A 19631-nucleotide genomic window follows, 5' to 3' on the forward strand; every position below is an offset into this window, starting at 1 on the left:
GCTGATAAAGGAGAAGGGAATAAGAAATGATGGTGGGAGGAAAAACTAAGGTGGATTCAGCTAGACAGGAGAGGATGTCCTCAAACAGCTCCAATCTATGCAAAAATCCCAACAAGCATCGCCCTAGTAAAGCAAATTCTTCCAGATGAGCTGACAAAGCGTTGTTTTTTCCACGTACTGTTGTTGAAAATGCTATGCTGCCTTTTTTTTTCATCTGAAAGATGGTACGTAGAAAAGGTGAGGGGCACAGGTGACCATGCTTAGAGGTGTATTAATGGTGTTTGCATAAATTACAGTAAGTGCACAGGGATAGGCACTGCCACATCGTCCGAGTTTTCCTCTTTTACAACGAGCTGTTTTCAAGGTCACGCTGTTCATGTCCCTCCTCAAAGCATTGCTTTACACAAAGAACCACAGCTGAGTTGTATTTCTTCCCCCACCAGTTACATGCTTCAGCTATTTTAGAGATTGCAGTATTCTAGGGAAGAGAAATGCTAAAATCTAACCCGGATCTTGGCCCCTGCGCTAGGACAGCCGTGCCTTCTTTAAGAAGGTGAACGCTGCGGGGGCTTGTCTGCTCATCTGCTTTAGTTAATTGAATTAATCCAGCTACTCTGTGTGTTTAAAGGCTCAGATGAGTGGTAGTGACCTCCTGGGGGATGCGAACAGGGTGCAGGAGCTGCTCTGTGCACGTTACAGCCGCGCCTGGGGAGGGGAAGGGGGACGAGGAGAATCTGACTGAAAAAAGCCCCATCCCTGAGTCTTCTTGGAGCAACCTGGGCTGGTGGGAGGTGTCGCTGCCCAGGGCAGGGGGTGGCACTGGATGGGCCTAAGGTCCCTTCCAGCCCAAACCATTCCATGAAACGTGGCTCTGAAGCCCACGGGAGCTGGAGGAGAACCCACCGGCTACACGGGAGGAGAAATCCCTCCTCTGGGAAGGATTTCTGTCTCCTCCAGACGCGTAACCCTGCGCTGTGGGAAGCGTCTCTGGGTGTTGGGAGCAGGTTGGAGCTGTCAGGAAAGCTCCCCCGTTCCCTGGATCTCAGCTAGTTACGTTTATTCTCCCTTACGTGTACGAAACCCTGCGTAAATGGCCGTTGCTGCTGTGGTATCCCTGGTGAAGCAGGCGTGACCTTGGCACTAAAACCGCGCCCCGGTTCACTCTCTGCTCGCCGAGGCGCTGCCCTGCCGCATGCTGAGGGCTGCTGAGGCCCGTCCCCTGCAGCAGCCGCTCCCCAACACAGCTTTTTTCCACCCAAAAAGCCCCGAACTCCTCTTTCGCTGCCTCCAGCGCGAGGGACCCCCGGCGCAGCAGGGGGCGCGCCGCTCCCGGCGGGACGCTCTAGCCGGGGACGAGGCGTCTCTATGGCGGGGGCGGGGCGACTCTATGGTGGCGGGGGGGGCGTCTGCGCCGGCAGTGGGAGCGGGGGAGGCGCCGCTCTGGCCGCCCGTCGGTGGTGGCGGCGCGGGGCGGGGGCCGCTCTGGTCGGCGGACTCGCTGGTGCGGAGTCCCGGAAGCGGCGTTCCCCGAGGCCGGGCGCGGAATGGCGGAGAGTCCGGCGGCCGAGGAGGCGGCCCCGGCCGCGGTGCTGGCGGCGGCGGCGGCGGGCAGCGGCAGCGCCTCGGCCGGCGCGGGCGGCGGCGCGGGGAGCCCCGGCGTCTTCATCCCTGCCGAGCTGTGGGCGGCGGCGGGCTTCGGCGCTGCGACGCCGGGCGGCGGCGTCGCCCCGGGGAGCGGCGGGGCCCCCATCGCGGCGGCGGCGGCGGCGGCGGGGGCCGCGCTCCTCACGCATTCCGCTTTCTGGGACCCCACGGTCAGCGGCGACTGGGACAGCGAGCGGCCCAGCCCGGCCTGTCTCCTGCGGATCAAACGGTGAGACCCTCACTGCCCCGGGCGCGGTGCGGGACGGAGAAGCCCCGCCGCCCTGCCCCGGCCTCTGCTGGGAGCGCTGCGGGCCCGGAGCCGGGGCTCGGAACCCGGCAGAGACGCTTAGCTCGTCCCCAGTACCCTTAAGGCGGTACCTGTCCCCTGGGCCTCACCAGCGGACCTGGAGACCTGGGCTCAGGCCTGGGGACAGGGCCCGGGGCGTTCCTGGGGACAGGGCCCGGGCCCCCCTTCCTCCTAGGTGCCCCGGGGCTTTTCTGGGGACAGGGCCCGGGCCCCCCCCCGCCCAGCGGTGCTCTGGGGCTCTCCTGGGAACAGACCCCGTCCCCACCATGCTCCCGGGCTCTCCTTGCCCAGGTGCGTAGGCAAGGATGGAGACTCGCCCATGCTGGAGCCGTGGACCCCCGTACCCCCATCCGGGGTCTTTTTCTCCGTCTGCCGCTGCGTTTGGCAGCAGAGCTCCTTGGCTCATGGCTCTGATCCTGCCCTCGGCATCGCTGGCTGCTCCTCGGAGGGGAACAGGCTTCTCAGTCCCTATCAACGATCGAGTTAAGATGTTTATCCTAAACCTGTCCATAGCGATCCTCCTTCCTGCTGGTGCCCACCGGTTTGGCAGCTCTGACTCTTTAAAGGATCGTCTGATTAAACCTGGCGTTGATAGCCTTTGATATAATGAGCAATATGCTCTTGTATTGTTAGACGTGCTGGCACTGTTTCAACAAGTTCTTCCTCTTCCTTCGGAGCGAGCATTGCTGCCTGCCAGGCTCTTGCTCATCCTTGTTCTAGAGCTTGTATAATGTCTTCCAAAGATGGCACCAGATATTTGGGCACTTTCCAATCCAAACGCCGAAAGCACTGACTTCATAACGGTAGGCAGGAAGGCGAGGCTCTCCTGTTGCTCTCGCGCGTGTCGTCGCCCTGAAACCTCCCTGGGCTCTGGTTGCTTCCCAAATGGGAATGTTGAGCGGGAGCTTGTCCTGAAGCTTGGCGCAGCTCCAATTATGGGAGGCAGGTTTTTGGGCGATGAAAGGTAATGGGTGCCATTCGGCTCTTCTGTAAACTGCACAGAGTTGTAGGTGATTTGTTGCGGTTTTTTTCAGTTTGTTTGGTCCGAGTTCCTACGGAAACAAGGCCATTGGGATCAAGTCGCGTGTGTATGTGCATCCTAACAGCTCTTGAACCCGCTGTCTGATTAAACTCTGGTCTGATTAAACAAAAATTAAATTTGTCAGACCAGTAACGTTCTCAAAGGCAGTTGACTCATGGTGTGTTGGGGGAAAACAAATGACTGGGCGTACGAAAGAGATCCTGTAAATAGTCTGAGCGTGAAATGGGGAAACACCGGGAGGGAAAGTCGTCCTTTAAACAACAAAATTCACATAAGAGAAGTTCTAAGCGACTACCTTAGGGGAAGTTTACGGTTGAAGTTTTATGCACTGGAGCCAATCTGTGGTAAAACCCAAGGCAGCGCGTAGTCAGGCTGCGCTTGGTCTGGTGCCTCGCGTATTGATTCATTGGATGCTGCTTGTGCTCTTGAAATACCTCAACTATTTTGGGGATAAGTTGAAAGAGCTCAGCCAGAAAACAGTCAGAGGCGAAAGAAAAATGTCTAGCTCCTTATGACTTGCAAGTTTCCATCTTTAAAGTCTGTCCCTTTGCATCCGTGCACAGATCTGTTGTCTAGAATGTTCCGTGCCTCGAGGGCTGATGAACGCCAAGGGAGATCTTGACTAATTCCTGTTTCCTTTCTTCAGGGATATCATGTCCATTTACAAGGAACCGCCCCCGGGAATGTTTGTTGTGCCTGATCCCCATGACATGACCAAGGTAAGAGAAGATTTGGAGCTGGTTCAACTTTCCGCCTCTCTGTATGATGCTGTTGGTGGCTGCTGTAAGGGTTTGCCCAAATGGAGTATATTCCCATAATGCTTTGAGAGGAGTCAGGCTGATGCTTGCAGGAGCACAGCAAGGCTCCAGTTTTCTGGGTGACATTGAGATGGGCTGCATTTAAAATGGGAGGAGGCCCTCAAGGAAGCTGGCTCTCCGGAGGGATATCACCACAGGGGTCTGAGGAGCTTCCACAGATAAAGCCAGCTCTGCTTTAGTGGCCCTGGGAACCAGTGGGGTGCTGCTCCAGCTCGTTTCATCCTACTAATGCTTGAAAACAATCGATAGAGCGGCTCAGGGAAGAGAGAGCTCCGTGGAAAGCCGTTGGCTGTGGGGGGCTCCTCAGAGAGGCTGGAGATGAGAAACGTCCAATAGCCACAAGCAGTGCTGGAGTGTCTGTGATCCGCCTGAGGAACCCGGAGATGTTTAATTGTCGTGAGCTGGTGGAGGGACGTGTCCCTGCACCCGGGCCCTGTCCTGCTGCGGAGCTGCCCTCCGGGTTCTCGCAGATGCCAGGGTCTCGTGTGGGTCTGACCCCCGCTGCCGCCCCCACCACGTCCCCTCCAGCAGACCTGCTCCCTGGGGACACAGGCATGGCTACGGCCTCTCCGGCCCCAGTTCTTCCCCTCCTGGCTCTCGGGGTTTTCCAGGCCTGGGAATTTCCGATGATGTCAGAGAGAACGCGGTGAGCTGGGAGGCAGAGGTTGCTCAAACAGCGTTCTTGATCCGGTGTGTTTCTTGGCTGGTGCTGCCCTTTCTCCAGCCAGTGTCACCTGGTCTGGCTCTGCTGGTTTCCGAGAGCTGCGTGTGCCTGGGTGTGAGGTTGCTTTGGTTTTTCCTCTGCTGCACACTTCTCCCACCCCACTGACAAACGCGGCTTCCCCCAGATTCCCCCAAATTCCCCCCCAGAGAAGCGCCTGCCTGGCTTAGGCCTCCTGGGGTTTTGGAGGCAGCACAAAGGGAGTGTCTCTGCGCAGCCAGCTCCCTCCTGGGCACTTACCTGCAGCTCTGCCTTCCCTCCGCCTCCGAAGCTGAAAGTGACAAAATGCCCTTCAAGGGAAACGCGGGTGTGTAGAACCGCGGCCTTGGGGCGTTCAGCTGAAATCCCGGGGAGGTAAAAGGATCATGAAAGGGGACTGCTTGGATCGCTTGGGGAGTAAGCTTCCTTAACAGCCCAAAGGGAGTAGATTTCCTGGTATACAATTGGGATCTTTGAGAGCAATTAGCTTGGAGAGAATAGGGTCTTAATTTTGGATCCTGGCAGAGGAAATTGAGTGATTGGTTTCAATAAGACCAAATCAGCATGAGACCATAAAATTGAGGAATGCTCTAGTTTTGGCAGAAATTCTGAATTTTTTTCCTTTCTAAAATTAGATTTTTTTTCATATTTGAATTCTTTTTTTTTTTTTTTTTTTTAAAGCATAGCTTACCAGCTGAACTGCGATTCAGCCTGGTTTGGGCTCTATCGGGGTGTATGGGAGGCAGCTGTTGTGGCCTCTGGCCAAACCTTGCATTGGAAACCGGCTTTGCACATGGAGCGTGGCAGAGGGGAGAGAAGTGCGCAGCAGCGGCTCTGGCCAAGGAGGGAAGGAGGGGGGGTGAAGTATGGCCAGCACATGGCGTGTGCTTGTGGAAGACGCTGCCTCCGTGCTGCTGCCTGGGTGGAGATTTCTTGCCTTCGGTCGGCTTTGTTGAGGATTTGTCGGTGCTGCACAATTTTGAAGTGGTGCGCAAGACGGGCTTTTGTTTTCCAGATTCATGCATTGATCACAGGCCCATTTGACACGCCTTATGAAGGGGGTTTCTTCTTGTTCCTGTTTCGCTGTCCTCCAGATTATCCCATCCACCCACCAAGGGTCAAACTGATGACAACGGGAAATAACACAGTGAGGTTTAACCCCAACTTCTACCGCAATGGGAAAGTCTGCCTGAGTATTCTAGGGTAAGAGGAGACTTTGGCTGTTTTGATGGGAACTCAGGAGGTGGCTGCAGGCTGTATTCTGCCTCGCGCATCCTTCTCAGCGCGTTGTGCCCTCTCCTTGCCCCAGACGTGTGTTTGGATGCACCTTTACGCTTCTCTGAAGTTGTGTGTGGAATCAGAGTTGTAAAGCAGCACAAATTCCTCTGCTGGAACAAGAGCCTAACTTGTCTTTAAAAGCACCTGAGAAGGGAGCAGGGGAAGCACGACGTTCAGTGGACGCTGCCGCTTCTCTCCTGCTTCCCCTTGCGAAGCCTCAGCCCCAGCGCTGCGTTTCTTCCGCTTTTGCGCTTTGCAGCCTGATCCTTAATGTTGTTTGAATGTAGGTTTTTGTGGTTTTAATTTCCTCTCTCTGTGTGGGTTTAAAAATAAATAAATAAAATTAAAAGCCACTAAGAACTTCCTTGAGAGCCATTTGACTGCTCTGGGCTTCCACCTACACATAGTTTGTGGGGCTGAGCGGCGGGGGGAATGATTTACAGGCGCTGCTCCCGTGCTGCCTGTTCAAACAGGCTCCACCGCCGCAAAGGCTCGTTATTCACCTGCTTGATTTTTAAACGTGTGAAAGTCCCGGTGGAGTGAATGGCTCTGCAGGGGAACCCTGGCCGCGGTGTGATATTCCCAACCCCAGCTGTGACAGTTTTTGTTGCCGGTAAAGGAAGGCTTTTGTGGAAACTCCGGACTGGTGCAGCCGGGCTGTTAGCAGGTAGTTCCGTCTGCTGCGGAGGGGCAGGAACAGGCAGCCAGGTGAGGAAGGGGCAGCGACGGCTTGAACTTGCCGTAGGGATTGGCTCAACCAGCAAGAGCCCGAGCACTGGTGTGGTTCTAAGCCTGCCTTTGCTGGGCTGGTTTCAGCAGTGCTGTGCATGCGCCACTTACACCAAAGCTGGTCCGAGGAGCCGATACCCATCGGCTGATAGATCCCGGCCTCAGGGCTGGCTGAGAGACGGATTGTGCTGGGAAACACCTTCCTCGGCACAGGAGTCTTCCTCATCCATGAGCTGGATGGGAAGCACTGAGGTGTGTAGGGCACATCCGTATCTCGGGGGTCTGAACCGCCCCGCAGCTCCCACGCAGGCTGCCTTGTTGCTCTTGCAATTGTAGCCCTGGCACGGAAACTAAATTATTGACGAGTGAACAAAGAGCCTCGGCCTTAGCAGAAATGGGAAGCGCGGAGGGAGCTGCAAACGAAAGGATTTAGGAAGAGCATATGTGGGTCAGCACATCCTTGTTCAGCTCGCAGGGAGACAGGTCTGTATCTAGAACTAGGATATTAAGGGCGAGCAGCGGAACAGCTTTTCCCGCTTATGTTGTTCTGTGCAAAGGTTTTTGCTACGCTGTGTACAAAACGGGCACCTTACTCCTGTAGCAGGGCATCGGTTAGTGCTTTTGATAGCAGTCCTTGTGCTCAGTGTCCGCGTTAGACTGCACAAGCGATGGTCTTGTTTGAGTCTTGAAAATCAGATTTCTGTTCTTAAGAGTGGTTGGTTTTGGCTTGTGGTAGTGCTGGTAACTTGTGTTGCTCCAGGCTGCTGTGTGAGCCGATAGCCATAGCTTTAGAGTGCCCTGTAAAATGCTTGGAAACGGTCCTTTTCCTCAACTCATGTGTGATGCCCCGTGTGTGTCAGCAGCGGAGCGAAGTTCACCAGCCGCTTCTGTCTTGCTCAAGCTGAAGTTTTCATTTGGTTGAGAGAAGAAACTACTTGGACCATGAAAGCTTTCTTGGTGTCCAGTGCTTTCTGTATCTCTAGCAGCTGCTTCTTTCCCTGTCGCGTTTCCGTCAGGTGTAGATGTGGTTTCCCAAGCTGTCTGATCTGCGGTAGTTGGAGGGATGGTGCTCACTGGGCCAGTCCTCTGTTGTTAATTGTTGCTTTTCTGTTTTAATGCCTCAGCACTTGGACCGGGCCCGCATGGAGCCCAGCACAGAGTATCTCCTCAGTCCTCATCTCCATCCAGTCCCTGATGACCGAGAACCCCTATCACAACGAGCCCGGCTTTGAGCAGGTGAGAGTTGGAGGTGGATCATCTCTGCTTCTGCAGCTGTTTGTCTCTTCCCTCCACCCCTCGCTCCTGGTGGCACGTTCCGTTCTGACAAACGGGGACAAAAGTAGGTTATGTCGCTTGGCTATTTTCCAGCTTGCTCTGCCTCTAGTCAGAGCTTGAGGGGGAGTTGCAAGCCAGCTCCGAACCGGAGGCTGCTTAGCTCATGTATGTGTAAGGTAACAGAAGAGCAAGAGGCATTCGAGAAGTTGCCGGGGAGATGGGATGGCTCTTCATTTCTCTGCTGCACGACTCCTGAAATGGCTTCCTTGGGACATATTGTCACACAGGAACCAAACTGCTCAGGTTTTCCTGGTCTCCTGCGTCTCGGAGAGAGGCAGGTTTCTGTGCGAACTTTATCAGTTGACCTGTCTCCACAGCTCTGTGAGTCCGAGGCTCTGGAGACATGTAACATCTTGCCAGCTTTTCGTCTGCGGTATAAGTTAGCTCAGCATATACAGAACAGACAAGCCGTGGTGGGTTCGTGCACCAGTGAAGTTCATCGGGCCCAGGAGGGAGAGACGAAGAGCCGTTGCATTCGCGTGGACTCACTGGCCCAAATTCTATTTCCAGGAGCGGCACCCTGGGGACAGCAAGAACTATAACGAGTGCATTCGGCATGAGACCATCCGAGTAGCAGTGTGCGACATGCTGGAAGGAAAGTGTCCCTGTCCTGAGCCGTTACGGTATGGAAAACAGGCATGGAGAGAGCATAAGAAAGTGGGTGTGGGGAAGCAGGATGAACTTCTCTGGCTGCTGTTCCTGGGAGTTGCTTCAGGGAAGAGCAAGTCTTTAACTCTCCCTGGTCTGGCGAAGAGTCATTTTGTTTCCCCTGAAGTGGATGGCTGTTGTGTGCGGTGCCCAGGAGCCGTGCATCAGCAAAGGCCGTGTTAACGTGCGCAACGGCTGTGTCCTCTGCCTTGTGTTGGAGAATAAATGTGCCTTGTCTTACGGGGGGGGGAATCTCAGAGGGAGGGGAGCACAGCTGTTGTGGAAACACGTGCAGAATCTCTTCAGCTGCAGCGATGCTGCTCTGTGTCCTGCCTCGCCGTACCCTGCTGGTTGTCTGGGACACCCCGTGTGGGTGCCCACACCGATTGCAGGAACAGGGATTCGATGGGATGGGGTGACGCGGGATGATGTGACCGTTGTAACGCTGTCGTTTTGTGTTGACTGTTTGCTCTCGTTGCATTCAGGGGCGTAATGGAGAAATCCTTCATGGAATACTACGACTTCTACGAAGGGGTGTGTAAAGAGAGGCTTTATCTCCAAGGACAGACAATGCAGGTGGGTGGCAGACAATTTTCTTGTTGATAACACGCTGCCGTAGATAAGGGTGTATGCTTAATGACCAACAACAATGTGCAGCACCGAGAGGTCCACGGGGTGGATCTGGATCTTTTCTGTGAACTGTATAGTCTGTCTTTGAATTGTGAAACTGAGACGTTCCTGGGGGTAAAACACTACTTTCCCCAAGTTCAGCGTGCACGCGCAATGCTTCCGAGGGCGTTAGATTTCTGAGTGCTGGACCTGAGGCACTCTCCAGGCAAGCAGCTTGCACTTTCGGCAGTGGAGCCCGAACAGTTTGCTTTTATGTGGATTTGGCGTTAAGCAGGGAGGGCACAGGCAGGTTATCCAATGCTGGTGGCATCTGAACTCCACAGCAGCGTTTTCCTGCTGGGACACTGTTAGAGTTTCTCTTTCTGGGATTCCTTTGCTCATACAGCAGATGGGAACTTTTCTCTGACACTCCTTGTTCTGTCAGATGAGGCTGAAAGTGGCTGAGTCAAAAGTTACTGGGGGAGGAGGGGGTGGGGGGAACACTGACAGTACAGGCAGACACATCTAGACAGGTTGAATACAGGAGCTTGTTTCTGCAGGAAAGCAGACTTTAAAGAATAGATTGCCAAGCTATTTGCATATGAACAGATGTGTCTTCCTCCCTCATCAGCCACCTCTTGTCTGACTCATTGAGAAATTCCACTGCTAAGAAAAGATGGAGGTGGTTGATTTAATGATCTCGTGTCTCTGAGCCCCTTTTTTCCTGTCAGTGCTGTCGTCGCTGGCTGTATAATTCATAAATTGAAAGCACTCCCAAAGCAGGAGAGTTGATGTTTGGAGTGAGCAATTCCCACAAGGAAGGTCTGTGCCTGACTTACAGCTCCGGAGAGTACGGAACTGAAGGCTGTGTAGTGAAGTTTGGTGATTAATATTAGAGGATTGTCAGGTGTGAACCACTCTTGTTTCTTCCTCAAGGAGCCAGGGCTCAGTTGCCTTCTGCAGGGTTTGTGAAGATCACTGTGTTGTGCGCGGTTCCCAGAGGCAGTGACTGCCGTGGTCTGTTTTCTGCTCACTTGGAAGTAGTAGCGCAGCAAGCGCGACCGCAGCCTGCTGGGGAGATGCTGTTGTCGTCTTCACTATCCTGTATTTAAAATGGAGTCACTCCAGGCTCCGCATCGGTTGAGTGCTTGCCAGATGTGCTGCATTCTTACCTCTGGGGCCACATGTTGGCTTGTACCAGAGGTTTCCATCAGATGGGACAGGGTGAACTCCACCACCACCACCTGATATGGCCCTGGCAACGTGTCTCTGACCTGGGACTGGGGATGAAAGCAGCGAACGTTAGATAATCTCCAAAGACTTTCTGCCTCTGACTTGGCTACATCTCAGCTAGGGGCCTTGATTTCAAATGAGAAGGGCGATGCTTTCACTTGGAGAGGGTCTGTAGCACTAAAATAAAGTGTGGTCAAGTCTTTGGCCTCTGGATTTTAAGGGCTTTCATTTGTAACATCTTCCTTGGGCCTGAGACCAAATCTTTGAAATAGCTTACTTCCTCAAAGCTACAGAAATCCAACCCATGTCTGCTTGGCCTTTCATCTGTTTTTGAAGTCTGCTTGGGTTTGTAAGGATTCCCAAAAGAGACTCCAAAAAGAAAGTCTTCAGCCTCTGCCACGACAGTGGAAAGTTTAGGGGCCTCTCCGTCATAAGATGGGATTTAACCCTGGGCTGGTTTTGGCTGGGGTAGAGTTAATTTTCTTCATCGTTGCTAATAAAGGGCTACGTGCTGGAAGTAGTGCTGATAACACAGGATGTTTTAGTTGCTGCTGAGCAGGGCTTACACGGAGTCAAGGCCTTTTCTGCTCCTCAGACCGTCCCAGCAGCGAGTGGGCTGGGGGTGCACGAGAAGTTGGGAGGGGACACAGCGGGGACAGCTGACCCCAACGGGCCGAGGGATATTCCATACCGTATGGTGTCATGCTCAGGGTGTAAAGCTGGAGGAAGAAGGCGGAAGGTGGGGATGTTTGGAGTTATGGCATTTGTCTTCCCAAGTAACCGTTAGGCGTGATGGAGCCTGGCATTCCTGGGGGTGGCTGAACACCCATCTGCCCATGGGAAGCAGGGAATGAATTCCTTGTTTTGCTTTGCTTGTGGGCGCGGCTTTTGATTTACTTATTAAACTGTCTTTATCTCAATCCATAAGTTTTCTCACTTTTCCGATTCTCTCCCCCGTGCCACTGAGGGGAGCGAGCGAGCAGTGGTGTGGTGCTTAGTGGCTGGCTGGAGTTAAACCACAACAAAACCTTAAGTCTTTGGCTATTTGTTGCCCAATTACTCTTTTTTTCTTTCTGCCTCTTGCCAAAGCATAGTGGTCTATATTAATAGGCTTATCTATGGCTTTCTTCCAGGATCCTTTTGGTGAAAAACGAGGCCACTTTGACTACCAGTCCCTATTAGTGCGTTTGCAAGGAATTCGGCAGAAGGTGCAAGAGAAACACCAGCAGGAGAATACAGAAATAGACTCTGAGAGCAGCTCCTCCGAGACAGAGACGGACACTCAAGGTTGCTCTAAAGCTTAGAGCTGCGTTAACAGTGGAGAGGCCAAGCCGTGGGGATGTTCTGTCTTCGCACTCTAGAGTACCCCTGACAGACTCGACAACCAAACCAATGCCAGAGCGCAGAGAACTGCGGGATATCTTCTGTCTCCTTTTACTGCTCTGGCGGATAACGCTGAACGAGAAGACTTCATGCTAGACAAAGCCAAGCTTGTGACAGGCTACTCTTAAAAGGTACTTTGCTAGAAAGCCGGAGCATGTGGCATCAGGTTATTTTTTGGAAACACCTACACTGGTTGGGTTTTTTTCTTTTTTTTTTTTTTTTTTTTCTCCATTTGATTAAAGAATGAGATCTAGACTGCGAATCCTCTTTACAGCTTTTCTGTTCCTAGACAGTGAGCCCTTCCCTGGGGCCATGCTGAACGTGGAGCTGTAGCTGTGGGAGCGCTTTGACGAGTCCAGGGTATGACGGGGCCCACGCAGCGTGCGCCCGGGTGAAACCTTGTTGTGCGGGTTGGGAGAGATGGAGCCTCTCTGCTCCGTGGAGCCCATCTACCTGATGTCTTTCTTCTAGACACTGTTCTAGACAGACCAAAGATAAAGAGCAGTGGTGGAATCTGGGCTCCTTTCTGAAAGCTTTACTCAAGCCCTGGCTGACTTCGTCCACTGAGACTTCAGGCGCAAAGGGGCAGATGAAAAGTGGAACTGGCAAGAATCCATAGATCGAGTGCAGGTGTGTTCACCCTGGTGTTCTGGGGAAGGGAGGGTGAGAAGACCACTGGTCAGAGATGGGGGGAGCACTTAAAAGTAAGTCCAGTTTGTGTATTATATTTCTAAGGTTTTGATTTGAATTTAGCATTCTAGAAATATTTTATTCTGGCTGCTCCGAACGGAGCCGTTTTGTTTCCTGAACTGAAGTACTCTTTGCTTTCCACCTCTCTAGTCAGCGCAGTATTTTATTTTCCTCCCTTCTTCCTCCTGCCACCTCACACCCCGCTGCCACCTCGATCCATCAGATTGAAACGCTAGAACAAGGGGCAATTCCAGCGAAGGAAGCCACTGGTTCTGGGTGGAGTTTTTCAGAGGTCTACGCCTTGTTACTGACAAATTCCTTTGCCAAACTTGGCCGGGCGCAAGCTTAGCCGAGTGTCGTAAAGTTTAACACTTCAGTGCTTTGAACGTTTTAAACAGCAGCTTTTTACCGTGAGCGAAGGCCAGCCTCTCGGCAAGGTGTCTGCTGGCTGCGAGTGCCATTACATCAAAGATGTATCCGGTGTAACTTGAGTGGAGGTGAAATACCCGCTTTCTCCAGGTAAATGAGCCTGGGGATGATTGATCAGATGTTTTGGTCATAAAGAGGTTAATCTACTTTTCTTTTTTTTTTTTTTTTTTTTTAATTATTTTTACGGGAGCTTTGATAGAAAGCTAAGCACAAAGTTGCACATTGTCCTGGGCCCTCTCCCGATTTCCTTAAACACCTTCCCACCAGCTCGGCCCCGTTTCAGACTCCTGATGGTGGTGGGAGAACTTCCAACACGGTCATCTTTGTTCTGCAAAAAGCGCAGCAAGAGGGGCCGAAAGACCCCTGCTGTGGGCTGCACAGAACGGCAATGCCCCATGCGTCACTCAATTATTTTCGGTCTCTGTGATTTAGAGCAACTCTTGCAAAACCCAGAAGCCTGCGCACTGCTGCTCGAGCAGCTCTGAAAAGCTGAAAGGTGGAAACATTTCTCAATTGTTAAGCTGCCGTTAAACAACTCGGGAACCTTTTTTCCCTTTAGCAAGCAAACTCCCCTGGGTCTGTCATTGGCTTGATTTCGACTTAAACCCCATCTTCCCTCGAGGGAAAGCTGAACTTACATAGGACTCACTCAACACATCCACCGGATGAGAGTAACTGAAGCGGTGTTCACCTTGGAATGAGGTCTCGGGGAGGCGGCACGGTCTCCCAAGAAGTCATGAGCTGTCTGCTACTTTACCGCCTCTTTAATCCCATTGTAAATGTCACGTTGTTTTTCACCATTCAGTAGCGTTGTGGGTAGAGCTGTGACTCTGCTGCCTTCCCAGGGCAGAGCTGGTTCTGAAATCTGTTTGTGATGCATGTGGCGTTACCATCCACCGATACAACGAAACAAGAAAATGCCTTATTGTGGACACTATTCACATAACTAGCATGTGGCTGTAACAGAGAAGTATTAGTTTTATAGCTCTAATGTTGTCTGTCCTACCATTTCTGAATGTTTCCATTTCAAAGTGACAATCCTCAAATGACTGCTCTACGCAGAGATGTTTTAGCAACAGATTTTTAGACCTAATTGAGTTGAAAATATATGCACAAGAGTCACTCTAAGATACCTTGTTTATATACTATTGTACATAAGATTTTTTTTTTTTGTGCAATAAAGTTTGTTTTGGCAGAATCTAGACTGTGGTACTCCTTAGTGGAACAACGCCTCATTCACAGAGCAGAGAGGACTACAGAACAGTTTCTCAGTGTCACTGCTGGCTCCAGGATTCTTTAGCCAGAGTCACATTTGCATCCTCCGAGACTGCAGTTGCAATAGCAGCTTAGATAATTTTCCTCTTGCTGTGACAAGGTAATCAGTTGTCTGTAATGGGAAGTGGCATTTCCACCCACAGCAGAGGAGAAAATTCAGAGGTAAGCAAGTATGAATTAGTCCTATTAAACTTTTCAAGCTAGACGCTTTTTAGAAAAGTTTTATTTCAAGTCCGCTGTCCCTGTGTTTCAGGTGATATGCAAATAACCCCGCAAGAAGAATTATATACAGGCACAGAACACGTAGCAGTCAAGGTATTGCCTCCTTGGCTTCCTCTGGAGTGATTTCCTGAGAGTACAGCTCTGTAAAGAGAGCAGGCAGCCAGTACTGAGGTTCTCCTGCTGCCTGCGTATCCAGCCAGGCCATTCCTTCCTTCAGCAAGTGTTCCTGTACAAACAGAGCGGAAACTGTGAGTGAAACTTAACTAAATGCCTGAGAAGCCATTCACAACAGAGGCCTGACCCCACATTTACTCTAGGGAAAGGAAGGGTGTAGAGCTTGGGCTACAAGCATTTCTATTCACCTTGACCAGGAGAAATATAGTTCAGACATCCAGCCGTGCCCGCCCTGCATGTTGATGTAGGACCTGAGCTAACCAGATTCAAGTTTTAATGGAGATTAGTGAAGCCACAGGAGTATCTGCAGCGTCTGAGATCCTGCTTTCCTCAGTCTGTCTTTAGGCAGCGTGTACTCTGCCTTTGGTCTACCAGCTCGCTTAGGGTGCCCTCTGCATGCCGTGGTAACGCAGCCCCAGCAAAGTGCCCGCTGCAGGGCTGGGGAGCAGTCGCTGCCCTGTCACTGAACTCCACTGGGCACGAGAGCCCCTCATACATACCAGCACTTGCTTGGCACGTTCCGTCTCCCACTTCAGACTGGATCTGATCTCATTCACTGTTACATAGCCCTTTTTCTGAAATGAGAGGAAAAACACTGTGTGCTTGTGCTTATCATCGACTTAAGTCCACGGTTTAGACGAGTGTGGACAGTTTTACTTAGGGCTGGTCTAATCACAGTTCCCTGTCGTGGAAGCAATAAGGTTCTTTCAGGGTGATTGTATTTTAAAATCTCCTGGCTCAATACCTCTGCCAGCTGCAAGACGACAGTGTGATCCATGTTCAGTTCGGCCGGTACAGACTGGATCAGATACGTTCCACCAACAGGGATAATCCCAAAGCCGTTCCCCAAGACCTTCAGTTTCTTGATTGCACGAAGGAGATCATCCCTGAGAAGCAAGAGGTCAATGCAAGGCTTTAAAGCGAGAGCCTCTCTCAGGCTGCACGCTACGTTCTCTAAATGAGGGAGACTCGGCATGCAGAAGCTATGAGCAGCAATAGCTCCTTGGAGCTTGCTGCAGTTTCACATAATCGACAGCTGAAAAAAGTTTATAGAACAATTCAGAATTAGTTTGCACAGAATTATTTGTGCCCCCCTTCAGAAGTACAGACTTGCATTAGAGACACACTTGTGGCACCCGAGCTGTAAGTGCCAAACTTTAAGATTCAGCCCCAATTAGTGATGATGGCGAGTTGTGCCCTAAAATCTGCTTCTGTAATGACAAGTATCAGCCCCTTCCTTACAGCCCAGGAGACCGCAGCAGCTCCAGCAGACTCCGGCAGCAGGAGAGCTGGATTTGCAGGGAACTAGCTGTTTCCAGCTCAAGGCAACAGTCCTTAGGGCTCCCAGAGAAAGCACACTGCTGCTTTCTGAAACGCTTAAATCATTAACTGCGCATCACATGTAAGCGGCTCCATTGCTAGAAGTCAAATTTGGGGTTCAACTAACAGCAGCGCCTTCAAGTGCTGCTGAGATCAGTCACCCCCTTTTCTTCCCCGAATGCTACTTGATTCCCCTCCCCTGTAACACCCAGACACTCACTGGCTGACATCCTGAGCAAACTTCCCCCTTCCCTTCAGCACTTGCTGATGAAGTTCTTCCAGTGTTATCAGACCTAGAAGTCAACAAAGGGGGACAGGAAAGCGTTACTGCACAGCAACAGAATTACTCCAGCAAGAGCAGTCAAGGGCCCTTTGTGCATTTGCCACTGGCTCACCCCTGCCTTCCATTTTACAAGCGGCTGTTCATTGTTCCCAGCATCACGCCCTGGGTGAGATAAGCATCCAGTCACTTCTGTTCCCAGAACTACCGTGCAGCAGTCAGCTGTTGCCTTCTCCCACAAATGTATCGGACTCAAGTTTCAACTGGCTTTGCTGTAGCCCATTCCTGGTCTCAGATTGCCCGTTTGGAGTGAAGAACATCTACTGCCTTTTCATTAGGCGCTTAGCACCGGTATTCCAACTCTTCTGGATATTGCTGTGATCCTTTAGAGACAGTCTTACTGCTGGGCTCAAAGCAGTAACTCAGCAGTTTCATACTCCTTCAAGACTGTCATTAATCCCTGCTTCTTCCCCATGATACTGCGAATTACGGTTTTGTTACCTAAACGGGGCAAAGTGGATGGATTTCTGGAGAAATCGATAAAGCTGGGTGATTGCCAGCAGGGAGCAGCTCTAACATTGTAGAAACAAAACACGGCTTTTTGGAGGCAATGAAGACAAAACCTCCATCTCAGTATTTCATGAAATCTACTAAAGAACATTACACTGAGTGATGCCACTCATTTTCCATAGGAAAAGGCATCCTCCTGCTCTATTTCCATCTCCTAGAAACCAGACACAGTGGGATCCTCACCTCCATTCCTGTGTTTCAGAGCCAGGCAAACTTCAATGATCTGCACACCCAGTTCATAGTAAAAGTCTCCAACTCCCAGCATCTCTGACCAGAATCCTTTACCGGCTGTGAAGTGAGAAAGGGGAAAGCGCTTGGACCATTGGCAAAAATCCTTTCCTTAACAGCTCCTGCTGCCGAGCAGGCTGCCCACAAACCTCGCTGTGAGGACTCTCAGATCTGTCAATGAAGAGTCTCCATTTTGGTTATCTCCACCTGTTTCCCCCCCCCCTTTTAAGTAAACAGCACCCGATGGTACATTACACCAATTCACAAGCCCCAAGAATCAAAAGACCATCAGCTTTCCTCAAGGACAACTTCTACAGCCCTGCGAGCTGTTTACAGTATGAGAACAACAAGATGAATCCTTAGTCCTTCACCCCGGTGCCTGTTCCTCACATGCCAGAGGATCCACTCCGATGGTGGCACACATGTCCTGGAACTGGACCCGGAACTCGGGGTTTTTACGGATCTCTTGCTTGTGTTTGCTGGCAAACTCTTCTAAGTTGGTCTTAAACATGTCCAGCTGCTTAGACATCTGAAAGAGAATTGCAGAGAAGTGTTTCTGTCTTAAGACTTACTAACGCATTGTTTCCATAAACACAGCCCCAAAAAGGCACAAAGTGAACAGAGTCAAGAAACACTCAGGTCTCTGACGTGCTGCTGACCCAGTGCCGATGGCCCCAGTGGTCTTAAAGGAAGGAAACAAGATAAAATCGCTCGATGGAATCAGAATTCTCCTCATGTACTCTTTTAACACTGAATACAAACTAACATCAGCGGAGATAAGACAAGGCAAAGGGCTGTTCTGAACCAAGAGACGGACTCAGAAGGGGGCAGCAGTGATGTACGTGGGGCAGAAACCGTTCTACAGAAATTAAACGTTGCTGAGGTCCTGAGAAGGAAGGCAGGACGAGACCTGTAGCAAACACCACAGCTCTCTGATGGAAAGGCAGCCTAAGGGGTGCCATCATTATCCACGATGCTCACGGATAATGCCCCAGACACTGAAGCTGAGGGGGAAGCGAAGCCCAGGTTTGGGGCTGGGCTCACGACCATGGTTATTCCCACTGCCAGGGCAGGGGTGGGTGTCCCACCTGGGCCAGCTGGTCTTCAGCCAGGACCGTCCCTCGCTCCTTGTACTTCGCCTGGAAGAGTAAAACGGGATGATGGAGAGAGTGCTGCAGGACAGATGGACCAGAAACCAAAACCAGACAGGGGAGGTGCTCCTTAAAGATGGAGGAATCATGAAGACCCGTGGCCCGGTGTCCTGGGCAAGCAGGGAGGCTGCCAGGAAGCTTGGGGCACCCTGGGCTTGGAGCAGGGCTGGCGCTGGCTGGGATGGCTGATGTGAGGATGGGGATGGCCCCATGCCGAGCCTGGCACCCCCCACCACAGGGACAAAGGGTCTGTCCCCCCTCACACGGGACTGATGGACCCTGGCAGCTCCCCAGCCGAGACTGGGGGGGTGGCACCCCTCTGGGGCCTGGCAATCTGCCCCAGGGCCACTGGGTCCGGGCACCCCTCACATATGCTCGGTGCCCCTCCCACGGGCCCGGTGGGTCCTGATTTCCCCCCTACGCTTGGCCGGGCACCCCCACACGGGGCTGGCAACCCTCCACGGGCCCGGCAACACCCTCAGATGGGCCTGACATACACCCCCCCGGGCCTTACACCACCTCACACGGGCCTGGCACCCCCCGCACCGGGCCCGGCACCCCCACACGGGGCTGGCAACCCTCCACGGGGCTGGCACACACACCCCGGGGCCCGACACCACCTCACACGGGCCTGGCATCCCGACAACGGGCCTGGCAACCCCCCTCGCACGGGCCTGGGACCCGATCACGGGCCGGCCCCGCCGCCCACTGTCCCGACACCCCCCGACCCGTCGTCCCCCCCCGAGCCCGAGCCCGCCCCCTCCCCCGCGGGGTCCCGGCGCCCCTCACCTCCGCCAACTTCTTCTTGGCGATGGCGCCCGCGCCCACCCCCCGCCGGTGCATCCCGGCACCAGCCCCGGCCCCGGCGCCGCCGCGCTCCGCCTGACGTCATCTCCCCGCGACGCGCGGCGCTGACGCACAGCGGGGGGGGTGTGTCCGTCCCGTCCCGTCACCCCCCGGGGGAGCTGCGGAGGCACCGGCTGCCTCCAGCCCCTTTGTGTGTGGGGGGTGAGACCCTGCTGGGGGCTGGGCTCCCCCGCGGTGGGGGGAGAGGCCCCGCTTGGGGGGTTGAGCCCCCCCGGGAGGAACCCCCGCTGGAGGGGGGCTCAGGCTCCCCGGGGTGAGGGGAGCCCCGCTTCGGGTAGGGCTGACCCCCAGATGGAGGTGAGTCCCGGGCTGGGTCCCCTCTGTGGGACGGGGTTCCCCCCCCGGAGCCCCGGGTTGGGGGGGCAGGAGGGGGGGCGAGTGGTGGAATCACAGAATGGTTTGGGTGGGAAGGGACCTCAAAGGCCACCCAGTGCCACCCCCTGCCCTGGGCAGGGACACCTCCCACCAGCCCAGCCCCGTCCAACCTGGCCTTGAACCCCTCCAGGGATGGGGCAGCCACAGCTTCTCTGGGTACCCTGGGCCAGGGGCTCACCCCCCTCACAGCAAACAATTTCTGCCTCAGATCTCAGCTAAATCTCCCCTCTTTCAGCTTAAAACTGTTCCACCTCCTCCTGTGGCTCCCCTCCCTGCTCCAGAGTCCCTCCCCAGCTTTCCTGGAGCCCCTTCAGGGACTGGAAG

General features: G+C 53.2%; 2 protein-coding genes across 4 annotated transcripts; one reads left to right on the forward strand and one right to left on the reverse strand.

Moving 5' to 3' along the window:
• Positions 1-1426: 1426 nt before the first annotated feature.
• Positions 1427-14047, forward strand: UBE2Z (ubiquitin conjugating enzyme E2 Z). 3 transcript variants are annotated; one of them, XR_008469872.1, is made up of 8 exons: positions 1427-1873; positions 3640-3712; positions 5527-5714; positions 7643-7754; positions 8364-8476; positions 8987-9077; positions 11477-11857; positions 12001-14047. XR_008469872.1 is itself a non-coding variant. In XM_054224490.1 (7 exons), exons 1-7 carry the CDS (start codon positions 1545-1547, stop codon positions 11645-11647), a joined length of 1077 nt encoding a protein of 358 aa, XP_054080465.1. In that variant the 5' UTR covers positions 1427-1544; the 3' UTR covers positions 11648-11988. The 3 variants fall into 3 exon arrangements, 1 of the variants encoding a protein (XP_054080465.1); XR_008469873.1 differs by having other exon boundaries at positions 12016-14047; XM_054224490.1 differs by lacking the exon at positions 12001-14047 and having other exon boundaries at positions 11477-11988.
• Positions 14048-14190: 143 nt separating this feature from the next.
• Positions 14191-18944, reverse strand: SNF8 (SNF8 subunit of ESCRT-II). Its single transcript, XM_054224491.1, has 8 exons — positions 18855-18944; positions 18003-18053; positions 17305-17443; positions 16870-16974; positions 16057-16129; positions 15262-15403; positions 15017-15091; positions 14191-14568 (listed from the first exon to the last, which is right to left on the reverse strand). Exons 1-8 carry the CDS (start codon positions 18906-18908, stop codon positions 14431-14433), a joined length of 777 nt encoding a protein of 258 aa, XP_054080466.1. The 5' UTR covers positions 18909-18944; the 3' UTR covers positions 14191-14430.
• Positions 18945-19631: the final 687 nt, after the last annotated feature.

The sequence above is a fragment of the Rissa tridactyla genome, chromosome 19 (genome assembly GCF_028500815.1).
Source record: "Rissa tridactyla isolate bRisTri1 chromosome 19, bRisTri1.patW.cur.20221130, whole genome shotgun sequence".
Lineage (NCBI taxonomy): Eukaryota > Metazoa > Chordata > Aves > Charadriiformes > Laridae > Rissa > Rissa tridactyla.